General features: G+C 41.6%; 1 protein-coding gene across 3 annotated transcripts; it reads right to left on the bottom strand.

The window, feature by feature from the left end:
• Positions 1-2,099: 2,099 nt before the first annotated feature.
• LOC125001273 (ETS translocation variant 5-like) lies at positions 2,100-11,673 on the bottom strand. 3 transcript variants are annotated; one of them, XR_007111538.1, is made up of 14 exons: positions 11,521-11,673; positions 10,001-10,065; positions 9,816-9,900; positions 9,682-9,729; positions 9,519-9,569; positions 7,370-7,478; positions 7,012-7,287; positions 6,638-6,915; positions 6,452-6,517; positions 6,294-6,362; positions 6,044-6,195; positions 5,852-5,953; positions 5,247-5,532; positions 2,100-2,649 (listed from the first exon to the last, which is right to left on the bottom strand). XR_007111538.1 is itself a non-coding variant. In XM_047577221.1 (13 exons), exons 2-13 carry the CDS (start codon positions 10,046-10,048, stop codon positions 5,314-5,316), a joined length of 1,503 nt encoding a protein of 500 aa, XP_047433177.1. In that variant the 5' UTR covers positions 10,049-10,065; positions 11,521-11,673; the 3' UTR covers positions 4,170-5,313. The 3 variants fall into 3 exon arrangements, 2 of the variants coding, with proteins under 2 accessions (XP_047433177.1, XP_047433178.1); XM_047577221.1 differs by lacking the exon at positions 2,100-2,649 and having other exon boundaries at positions 4,170-5,532; XM_047577222.1 differs by lacking the exons at positions 2,100-2,649; positions 9,519-9,569; positions 9,682-9,729; ... (1 more) ...; positions 10,001-10,065; positions 11,521-11,673 and adding an exon at positions 8,097-8,412 and having other exon boundaries at positions 4,170-5,532.
• Positions 11,674-11,849: the final 176 nt, after the last annotated feature.

Below are 11,849 nucleotides of genomic sequence, written 5' to 3'. Positions count from 1 at the left end.
GTTAGTGGGTCAAAGTGGGAGGGGAGGAAGTAGTGGAAGGGTCAGCCTTAGGGTGAGGCCCTTCATCATTTATTTGCCGCCACACTCGAAAAAGCTGTGGGGGGTCCAGTACAAACATGTCTGTCCCTCCAACCAGAGGGACAGATATAAATAATCTATGAAAAATATACTTTACCTGTCGCGCGAAGATCCTCCTCTTCACGTGAAGTCTCCTCCTGGAGAGATTAGAACAAAACATGTTAGTCTATGTTAGTCTGTCAATAGACTATTGTGTCAATAGACACAATAGTCAAACAATATGCCTTATAACATGAGTTATAAGTTACAAAAGTTAAGTTACAAAAGTTTTAAATAATATACGATACCTTCAGGGTGTTCTTGAGAAGTTCCTGTTCTTCAGGTGAAGTCTTAGAGACCATCATGACCGTGTCTCCTCCTGATGTTCTGGAGTGATAGAAGTAGGAGGTTAGACAAACAACTTACAACATTTTACTATTTATTACAGTATACTATATACTAACTATTTAATTTTTATCTACTGTCATAAAATGGTAATAGAGTATATATATAAAAAACTCTGAGCAGGAGTTTTACTGTGGAGGAAGCCATCTTGGATTATTGTGATTTGTTCTAATGACTCATGTTAAATTAGTTTTAATAGTAATGTAACATACTCTACCTATATGTTGTTGTTGCTTTCTAGTTCCTGTTGTTTGGGTGAAACCATCATGACCGTGTCTCCTCCTGATGTTCTGGAGTGATAGAAGTAGGAGGTTAGAACAAAACAAACAACATTTACTAACTGTGGGGGTCCAGTACAAACATATCTGTCCCTCCAACCAGAGGGACAGATATAAACAATCTATAAAAAATATACTTTACCTGTAGCACGAAGATCCTCCTCTTCACATGAAGTCCTGGAGAGATTAGAACAAAACCTGTTAGTCTATAATTATGAAATAGTCAAACAATATGACATAAAATAAATGTCCACTAGTAGCATGAGTTATAAGTTACAAAAGTTTTAAATGATAATATACGATACCTTCAGGGTGTTCTTGAGAAGTTCCTGTTCTTCATGTGAAGTCTGAGAAACCATCATGGCTGTGTCTCCTCCTGATGTTCTGAAGTGATATATGCAAGTAGTTAGGACAAAAATGGCTAACGTGTTATTCTACAATCAAAAACTAGTCATAGAACATGTTATTCTACAATCAAAACCTAGTCATAGAATAAAAAATGGCTACAACAAGTAGTTGTGATTTGTTATAATGAATAATGCAATAATATATGAATCACCTTTGGGGCCAAGTTCCTCTTCTTCTGGTGAAGTCTTGGAAATCATGGCCTCCTGATGTTCTGAAGTGATAGACGTAGGTAATTAGGACAAAACTGGCTAACATGTTATTCTACAATTATGAAATAGTCATAGAATAAAAAAATGTCTACAACCAGCAGGATTTGTTATAATGAATAATGCTAAAACAGTTTAAAATAGTAATGTAATATACTATACCTACAGGGTGTTATTGGGAAGTTCCTGTTCTTCAGGTGAAGTCTTGAAACCATCATGGCCGCGTCCACTCCAGATGTTCTGGGCAGATAGAAGGAGGAGGTTAGATCAAAGATGACTAACATTTACTAAAGTTACTATTACTACCTGTTACTCTACTATTATAATAGAGTCATTGTGTCAATATGTTGAAAAAAATGTCAGTGTAGTTGTGTTGTGTTATGACCTGGCTAAGGGGCTGCAACATAAAGTGGTTTAATTCATTAAAAAGAAAAACAAAAAGGCAAAAGATGAGACCTCTGGTTTCCTTTCAACAGAACTTTGTTGCAACTTCCGTCTTTCACCAAGTAGAGGAGCAATAGCTGTGGTTTCCTGTGTTGTTAGGAGCGATGGCAAAATCAAAAGTGTTTTGGTACATACCCCAAAACCTAAGCTGAACTTGTTGAAGGGCGATATCTTGTGTCTTGGTATCTCAGTGTCACATTCCATTACGACACCATCTGTTTCAAAATATCACAGTTGTTTTTGTTTTAGTAAAATGCAAGTGAATATGTGATGATCTTGTTATAAATACAAGGTATAAAATGTCTGGGAGATACAAGTGTGTCCCTTTCAAGCAGTATAAGTAAGTTACTAAAGGTGTGCCATGGCTTCAAGATACTTTTTGGTCAAAATACAGATCCCAGAGTTCAAATATACAAGGACTACAGCGACGGCCGTGCTACAGGTTTATCACAAAGACCACTGTGTGTTCAAAGAGTTGAGATTTCAAGAAGAAAGTTTTTCGCTCCTCCAATGAAGCATGAAGTGTTAGGGTAACTAAAGAATTAGACATCGCTCCGAATTTGAACAGTTTTTATCATAACACTATGGCACTGAAATGTCCTGACCCGCAACTTTTGCCTTGCATTTAAATTTTACTTTTAAACTATTACTTTCATTCTTGAAATCTAGGTCCTGGATATCAAGTGGCCGATGGTAACAGTTTGAGACATCGTTTCTGGGACTGAGTCTTTTATAATTAAAAAAAAAAAAATTAAATTAAAAAAGGGGTCAAAAGAGGCATTAAATTCTCTGATAAATTCTCTTTTTTTGTGACAAATAACACGGGGAGTACATATTAACAACCTCAAAACCTAAGCTGAACTTGTTGAAGGGCGATATCTTGTGTCTTGGTATCTCAGTGTCACATTCCATTACGACACCATCTGTTTCAAAATATCACAGTTGTTTTTGTTTTAGTAAAATGCAAGTGAATATGTGATGATCTTGTTATAAATACTACCACTACACAATTTCAAAATACCTATTGCATGCTGTCAATTCATCACCAGATACTGCCCTTCAGTTAGGAGACACTATAGGAGGAGACACTCTATTTCTCTGGGTTCAGTGCTACCTCTCAGCACCATACCTGTCCAGGCGACATGACCCTTTGGATTTATGGAACCGGCAGCAGCTGCATTCCCTCATCTTTTCGAGCAGGCCAAGACATATCTCTCCAGTCGTCCCTTGTAAGAGAATAGCAGGAGAGATATTAAACAAAAGAAGAAACTGTCTTAGTCCAAGCACTATTGAACACATTGTCTTTCTGAATAAAAATACTGATTGTTTTTTAAATATATATATATGATTTTATACAAATAATACAAACAAAACAAAAGACAAAAAGATGGCCACCAGATGTCGCTGTGGGGAAATGTTTCGACCGTTGCAACACGCTTTCTGGTCTTCTTAACTCAGACCTGGGCATTTTACGGACAATCAGATCTTAAAGGGTTAAACATTTATTGAGATTTATTGAGATACAGAAAATAATTCATGTAGCTACATGGTCCCTCCTTGGTCCACTGAAGTCTTCCAAAGAGGACAAATTTTCCAATGCGTTATATCCAAAACCACAGATCGATTGTGTTTCATTTTCCTCTTCAACCTACACCAAAACTCATAAATTTAAATAAATATTTACAGAATATTCTTATGTTTCTGATTACCAGTAGCAGCTTATCAACATATATAATTTACTGCTTTTTACAATGGGAGAAAACTAGACTGGTTTGGATCGGTATCAGCCAGTCAATGGTATCAGTCAATGCGTTTTCATGCACAGCTTAATCGAGCTGTGCTCAGAATTCGACTTTGAATACGGTCCTTGTCCCAGTTTACATGCAACACAGAAAATCAAATAACTGACAGGAACATGTCCTCCTCCTCCACACTAGGTGGATTGAGTCGGAGGGAAATAAACATCCACATTCAGTCTCATTCATTCACAGATTCAATCTTCTTACCCAAATGTTTGTTCCATGTTCTCCACAGACACCTGCCCAGGTAGAAGGCCCGACTGGCAAACAGGAAGTGGTACAATCCAATTAGACTTATAGAAGGGGAACTGGACTGTACCAAGTGGGGGATTGTGGAAGGGGTGTTTGATAATTGTAAACCATAAAAAAAAAAAAGGCCATTACATGCATTCACATAATTTCAACATCTAATTTTAAAATCGTGAAATATTATGTTATTGTCAGCTTGTAGATAAAAATCAGATGGTGATGGAAATATATTTTATTTAATTGATAATGATCATTTTGCTCGTGCTGGCAATCAGTCATATATTTTAATCATTTACCGGTAAATGTACGCATGCACTCGACTCGATAGTGTAAAATAGTTTATTGTATCAGTAAAGATCAACAGAAGGCACACATACAGTATCTGAGGGTAGAAGTCACGCCAGTATCTCACACAGCGCAGTCGTCGTGTAGCAAAATATTTCATAACATTTTCTACCTGCGGGACTCTGAGGATATAACATACGCCATTTCACCTTGGAGAGCTGATGCAATACATTAGCAAGCAAACGCAGCCTTTTGCAAAAATATATCCATATATAATTATACACTTCTTTTTTTTTTTTTCTTCTACACATCGAAGCAAATCAACTATACAAAAATGCAGAAAACTATCTCGGTACATTAACGTGGCGAGCCATTTGTAAGAAAGTCCATGCTTATTAGCATCAGAGTGGCAGTATTACAGAATCAAAAATAGAAGCAGTACCTTTGTCATAAAAGAGCGATAAGAAAACTTCCATATGATGCCAAAAATATTAGCTTTGAAAACAGGAGAAAAAAAAAAGTACACAAAAGGCATTTCCATATAGATGTTTACAGGATTAAAATGTCTGGGAGATACAAGTGTGTCCCTTTCAAGCAGTATAAGTAAGTTACTAAAGGTGTGCCATGGCTTCAAGATACTTTTTGGTCAAAATACAGATCCCAGAGTTCAAATATACAAGGACTACAGCGACGGCCGTGCTACAGGTTTATCACAAAGACCACTGTGTGTTCAAAGAGTTGAGATTTCAAGAAGAAAGTTTTTCGCTCCTCCGATGAAGCATGAAGTGTTAGGGCAACTAAAGAATTAGACATCGCTCCGAATTTGAACAGTTTTTATCATAACACTATGGCACTGAAATGTCCTGACCCGCAACTTTTGCCTTGCATTTAAATTTTACTTTTAAACTATTACTTTCATTCTTGAAATCTAGGTCCTGGATATCAAGTGGCCGATGGTAACAGTTTGAGACATCGTTTCTGGGACTGAGTCTTTTATAATTAAAAAAAAAAAAAATTAAATTAAAAAAGGGGTCAAAAGAGGCATTAAATTCTCTGATAAATTCTCTTTTTTTGTGACAAATAACACGGGGAGTACATATTAACAACCTCAAAACACTGCTTAGTAATTTTAGGAGTTTTAAAAACAACTTGTTTCCACCACAGCTAGCCGGGCTGCGGTCTCTAGTACGGATAGGTGTCGGGGTAAGGTAGTCCTCCAGCTTCGACCAGGTAAGGACCCTCCTCCTCGTAGCTGGGCAGGGGGAGGCCGTCCTCCTCGCTGGGGGGCAAGATGGTGTCCGGGTCGGCCTTCAGGCTCGGCCTCTGGTTGTCTGGGAAAGCCATGGAGAAGAGCGCCTCGGGGTTGCACACAAACTTGTAGACGTACCGTTCCCCGGCCACCTGCGGGAGGAACCAACGTTAAACACGTCTGTGTAATTTTGTTGACATGAACTAGAGATCGACCGATATATGGGCCGATATTTGAGTTTTTTACTGGTATCCGATGCACATAATTTTTTTTCCCCGCGGGAAGATTTACAGGTAGATGGATCCACAATCCATATCGGCAGCGCATATGGGCCAAGATGTAAAAAAATAAAAAATTAATTATTGGTATCGGCCCTAAAAAATCCATATCGGTCAATCTCTAATATGAACTAAGAATTTCAATTCTAATGAGACACATAGAAGACAGAAGTGAAACGTGACCTGCCTTTACCTTCTGCATGATGCCCTTTTCGTAGTAGTAGCGCAGTGATCGGCTCAGCTTGTCGTAGTTCATGGCCGGTCGATTCTTCTGGATCCCCCAGAGCCGAGCCACCTGCACAACAACACACGAAAAAAATTTAGACAAATTCTTCTGACGCTGCTTTAAAAAGTCCCACATCATGGGTTTTTGGGGGCGGCTGACCTCTTCGGGGTCGATCAGTTTGAACTCCATGTTGCGCCCCGTCCATATGATCAGGTGTCCGTTAGCTGGGTTGTCCAGCAGCGTCAGCAGGAACTGCCAGAGCTGCAGGGAGCCGCGGCGCTGGTACGGCAAACCCTCCTGCTTCACTTTACCTATTCACACAGAGAGATGGGTGTGAATATCTCACTAAAACACCGATGTCTGAGCCTGTATTTAAAGCTGCCCACAGTAACAAGTGCCGGTGTCTTACCTTCCACTCTGTCTGGCACAACGCAGGTGTCGTCGTAGTACAAACACGGCTCTCTGTCATGACCAAACCCTGTAGTGAAGGAAAAATATTAAGTATTAAATATCATTTCAGCTCAGGAAAGGAGAAATATATCTTAAACCTAAGATGGTGGAACTTACCAGTGCTGTTATTCTGGAACAAAACTGGAGACTTCCCAAACGATGAGGACTGACAGGTCTGAACATCTGAAAGGGAAAAAATAAAGACTTCATAAGCACCTGTAAGCTGAATACAATGTTTTCAAAGGCAAGGTTCAAATTGAAACAGTAAAGACTGAACAAATAAGAACCAAACATAACATGTACCTGAGTCGAAGCCAAAGTCTCTGGGCTCCTGTTTAATCGTGACGTGGCTGAAGTTGGTCTGGGGCCGGGCCATACCTGGACCCGGAGGCCCCGGCTCTGGATACCGCGGGTCCACCAGCTCCCGTTTGAAACCCCGGGGGCCGTGGGGGACCAGGGGCTCCGACAGGTGGCGCTGGTAGAGCGGACGAGCATCGTGGCTCGAGCTGTGGTACGGCGTGTTTGCCGTGTTCTCTGGAGGGAGGAAGGGCAGGCAGGGGTCGGACAGCTGCCGCTGGAACCTGAACGGAGCGGAAAACCAAAGAAAGAAGTCAAGGTCACTTTCAAGGGAATCTGTTCACAGCTTAAATCAAGACATAATCAAATGTAATCGTCACCTTTGTTCCGTGTGGAAAGACGCGGTGGAGCAGCTGATGGGCGGCCGCGGCAAAGCAAACTGTCGGTTTTGGTTGGACTGTGGGAGGCTGTGGTGGTGGTGGTGGGAGGGGCTAAGTGCAGGAGCGGCGTGGCTCGGGGGACAGTTGTTGCTCAGCTGCGGGGCCGATGGCTGTAGCTGCCTCTGTATGGGTGGGGGCCCCGCGGGATGGATGGAGCCACAGTGCAGTGCGGGCGTGGAGGCTGGAGTCAGAGCTGGCTTGTTGCTGTCACAGGCACTGAGACACAAGACGACAGCAAGTCAGTCACGGCCAACGCTCGGTCAGAGCGGCTCTCATTAGAGGTTTGAAAAACCGGTACCTGTAGCTATAAAGGCACATGTCAGCCTGAGGCGTCCTGCAGGGAGACAGATCTTTGGATGGACTCGGCTCGCGCTTCACTTTGCTGACGGGCAGTCCATGAAACATCACTGAAAACACACAGCATCAAAGAAATGTCATTTTGAGATCGTAATGATAAAAAAAAAAAAAAAAAAAAAAAAAAATGTGCAACTAAGGAAGTTTTTATCCCACATTGTATGAAGTCAATGAAAAATATTATAATTCTATCCTTTAGAACACAGGTGTCAAACATACGGCCCACGGGCTGAAAACAGCCAACCAAAGGGTCTAATCTGGCCCGCAACATGAATTTGCAAAGTGACAAAATTACATCAAAGACATGGCATTTTTTCGTTGAAAATAAGTCAGGACCCAGGACTACAGAGCAGACAGCAATGTACCAAAAAATTTTCTTAAGAATTTTTTTTGAAGGACAGTTTATTAATTGTGACAAATAGAAAAAAATCTGTAGTTGTTATTACATACAAGTTATTGTTCTGTTATCTTACTGAACCGGCCCACAGCAGATCAAATTGGCCTGAATGTGGCCCTCCGAACTAAAATGAGTTTGACACCCCTGCTCTAGAAGTTCTCCTTTCCTTGCACATCACATCTGAGCTGTTCCAATCCCCAGCGACACTTGCGTCTGACTCTCTCCCTCTCTCTTTCTCTCTTCATCGCCTTATTCATTTCCTTCCTCTGCGCACCTTGGAAGAAGGTGTAGCCGCGCCAGTAGTCCAACTGAACGTCACATCTGAGCCGATAAAAGAGAGCGTCCTTCCCGGAATCCGACACTCTTCGACGAGTCGCCGTGTCGACCCCGTGCCGCTTATGTTTCCATTCACCATCGTACTCGGCTTTATTGTCCCGGCGCAGGAGTGTTGAGAACGCTGCGATTACAGCGGCAATAAAGGCGTGCGCTACGTGTTTGGCAGCGGCACTAAATGCACCACTTCCCCGCGACTCCTCCTGCCTTATCTGCGACAGCCAACAGTCCCTGGAAGTCTTTTTACATCACCACCCCTCATTTCCGACGACACGTGACTACTATCACCTCAATGGCAACGTTCCAAAGCGGGCATCGTGTACTCAAATCGGCGTAAACACAACAGCATTTATAGCAGGACTCAGACGGTTCAGCCGGTTTATCCATGAGCCAATAGAAGACGTGGAGATAGGTGCATAACCTTTCATGACAAATGTTGGCATTTCATTGTTCCACGTGTGAATAACGTGTGTAGTATTCCCAACTACGGATGGGTATTTTTAAGGTTTATCCGACAAACCGGTACTTCTGAAACGGTGCCGGTTTTTAATTTTTTTTAAGGCATTTTGCGACTCGCAAGTTGAACAGAATATTAATTTAGAATACAACTAAGATCAATTCAATTAACCAATATTAACTAAAATTCACAACAAACCTTCGTAATTATCACAATAAAACATAGACATGGGATCTCGCAGGCTATTATAGATGGTACATTTCCAAGCTTTTTAAAAAAAATGGTACGTGTTGACCAGATGTTTAATCAAAGTGCATCAACACCAAGCGGCAACCTCCAGGTCTGAGTGATGAAACGCGTGCCGAAGTGCAAAAAATGCAGTTCATCGAGTAGACACTTGAGGCTCCAAACGGGAGCAAATCCCCATAGACCCCCATGTTAAAAAGACCAACTTTACAGCATTATTAAACGTTTACGGCCTGGTACAAAAAATGGTTTTGGTCAAAGTAGTTCATTTCACTATTCATGACAACTGTACAAGGGGTGAATGTTTTTCTAACTCATTCCTTTATTTTTTATTAAGGTTTAAACTTCTGCAAAATTAAGGGCGTTCCCGCTTTGAGTGACAGGGGGTAGCCTGAGCTAACAGGTAGCGGAGAGTTATGTGGGCAGGTCCATTTTTGGAATATCAGCGTGTGGGCGGAGTAAAGCTCATCCAACATGGGACCACAGGCTCCGCCCACTTCGGGCTTCATTTTCGAGGTTCAGAATGAAATGAGTGATGTCACAATGGGTTTATCCATAGAATATACAGTCAACTGTAAGCACTGGTGCCATTATGGTACCGAACATCGGTATCCATCCATATTCCTAACAGAATTATAACTAGGAGAAGCAGCTACTTACAGTTATTGGACTGAAAGTCTGGAACAAACTGCTCGTCGTCAGGGACCTGAGCTGCAAGACGGGAAAACACATGATGATCAGAAACTCTTCTCATCAAATAGATTCTTTCCTATAATTCCCAAAATACACTTCTTCTTTTTCTTTTTGTCCAATCAGATCTCACCTTCTGCAATCCAGATTTCTTGGAGTTGGCTCAGATCTTGGAAAAGTTCTGCAAGACAGCAAAGAAACTGTGTTAGAGTGTGGTTTTGGGCCGCCCCTCCTTCACCCCACTATCTGCGTAATGACTCTGTGCACCTTCCGTGTCCTGAGCCAGCTCCGTCTCCATGTACTTCCTCTTCCTGTCGCTGAGGCATCTCTCCGCGTCGTCTGCGTGACATTTCTAGGAGGAGAGCAGGCGCCGAGAAGAGACGAGTGAGCACACGCACATACATGAATCGCCTCCATTTATCAGCTATGTAATTGCCTCGTTAGAAACTCACACTCTCGGGAACCGCAAAGGGGACCTGCTGGTCGTAAAAACCGTCCATGTTGAGGTGTCTTCACACTGGCAAATAGAGGAGCAGGAAATATTATTAAGGGAATACATGCTTTGAAGCAAGAGGCTATTGTGGTGGCTTGTAGGAGAATACTAGGCTCTAAACACTGGCATAATTATCTCCCACCAAGACTTTCATGTGACTCGTGTGTTTGTGTGTCTCTAGCCTCCATGATCTCTCAACAGACTTCACAGTGGCTGTAAAATCACTCGTGCCAACGAAAGCGTTATGTAATCTCCCATATGGAGACACGAGCCGCAGGAAAAATTCAATTCAGAAAGGTGAGGCAATAAAGAGAAAGCAGACGAACGCCTCAATAAAACGTGACGTCTTTGGCTTCGGCTGTACCATGAGATCCTGTTTGTTTTTTGTGAGCCTGTAGATATTTGACAACTGTAACAGATCAAATTACAAGACAATCATTACAGGGATTATCTTGACGACTTGCTGAAGTGTAATTCACAAAATCTACTACTTCTAAAGCAAGTTTTAATTGTTTTACCAAATGTAAATTAAGTTGTCTTTATATAAAATTGCATGTTTTTTTCCTAATCTGTTATTTTTATTAAAGGAGCAAGTCATTTTTTTTATTAATAATATTATTATTATTTTCTAGTTTTTAAATATAACTCTTAATATACAAAACAGGTCTCTCGTTTATTAAAAATAATAAAAAAAAAATATTTAATATGGGTCTGACAGTGTGGAAGTTTAAAAACAAAACAAAACAAAAAAATAAAAATAAATTCATTGAATATACCCTGAAAATATATCTTTATCTTATCGTAATTTTAGATAGTTCCCTCAATTTTACCATCCCAAATTATAGTTATGTGAAGGTGTCTCCTTGTGCTTTCCGTATGTAGCACTTCGCCCTACACCAGCTTTTATTCGAGGAATCTAGCGTTAATAACAAACTAAAAGTTGACATTTAAGTGCTGTTTTCAGTGCTGTAACACCACCAACATAAAACCAATACAACTTCCTGACATATTTATTGCTGGGCTGGACGCATTGTAAACAGAACTTTAAATTGAACGATTTGTGAATGGAGTTTGGTGTGACGCACGGGAGAGAACGGCGGTGTCGTGGGACCTCCTTGTTTTTCTCAATGAAGTGAAACATGATCCTGGAGGGGGAGGAGGGGGAGGAGGAGAAGGAGAAGGAGGGGGGCCAGCTCACCATTGAGAAATTTGTCACAGTGAATAAAAGAAAATAATCTCGATGCTAACAGGCTATGTGCACAGCTGATGCAAAGCGACGTCCCGCTGTGCAGGCTTGACGGAGGAAATGGACGCGGCGCTGCCTTTGATTTCCAGAAAATGGCGTTCGCCTCCTAACACACATATCAGCCACGGACAAACCGCGACGATGCGGTAGCTGGCGTCGACAAAAATCACAGCAAAACGGCCGCGAATGCCCGGCAGTCGTTATAAACAACAGAATAACAACCCAGGACTCACGTGGTCAGTGAAGTTTCTTGGCAGTGTTGAAAATCCACTCGACGCTCCCCTACATCCCCTGCAGCTCCTCCTCGGATAAACACTGGATTTTTTCTCAATGAAGACCTTCGATAGCTGCCGGAGCGCAACCGTGCGGCAAGCCGCCCCCTCATTGGCCAGAACACAGAGTCAGTCAAAGCGCGGGCCAATCGCCTTCGAGAGTGCTCTGACGTCCGTCCCTTGTGTTTTTATGAATGGCTGCGTTTCATTCATGGATACGCAGCTCTCTCTCTTAAAGGGCCACACCTGCCAGTCAGTTATTAAATAAGTAAACAAATGAACAAGTAAGG

Source organism: Mugil cephalus, chromosome 23 (assembly GCF_022458985.1).
Source record: "Mugil cephalus isolate CIBA_MC_2020 chromosome 23, CIBA_Mcephalus_1.1, whole genome shotgun sequence".
In the NCBI taxonomy this organism is placed as follows: domain Eukaryota; kingdom Metazoa; phylum Chordata; class Actinopteri; order Mugiliformes; family Mugilidae; genus Mugil; species Mugil cephalus.
Note: the sequence above shows the minus strand (reverse complement) of the source record. Positions and strands in the feature narration are given on the sequence as shown.

What these genes read in the sequence shown, in the direction of transcription:
- LOC125001273 (XM_047577221.1), bottom strand. Translation starts at nt 10,048, where the DNA reads ATGGACGGTTTTTACGACCAGCAGGTCCCCTTTGCGGTTCCCGAGAGT. An exon ending in TCTTTCCACACGGAACAAAG is followed by an intron (nt 6,916 to 7,011) that starts GTGACGATTACA and finishes CGCTCCGTTCAG; the next exon opens with GTTCCAGCGGCAGCTGTCCG. An exon ending in TGTGCCAGACAGAGTGGAAG is followed by an intron (nt 6,196 to 6,293) that starts GTAAGACACCGG and finishes CTGTGTGAATAG; the next exon opens with GTAAAGTGAAGCAGGAGGGT.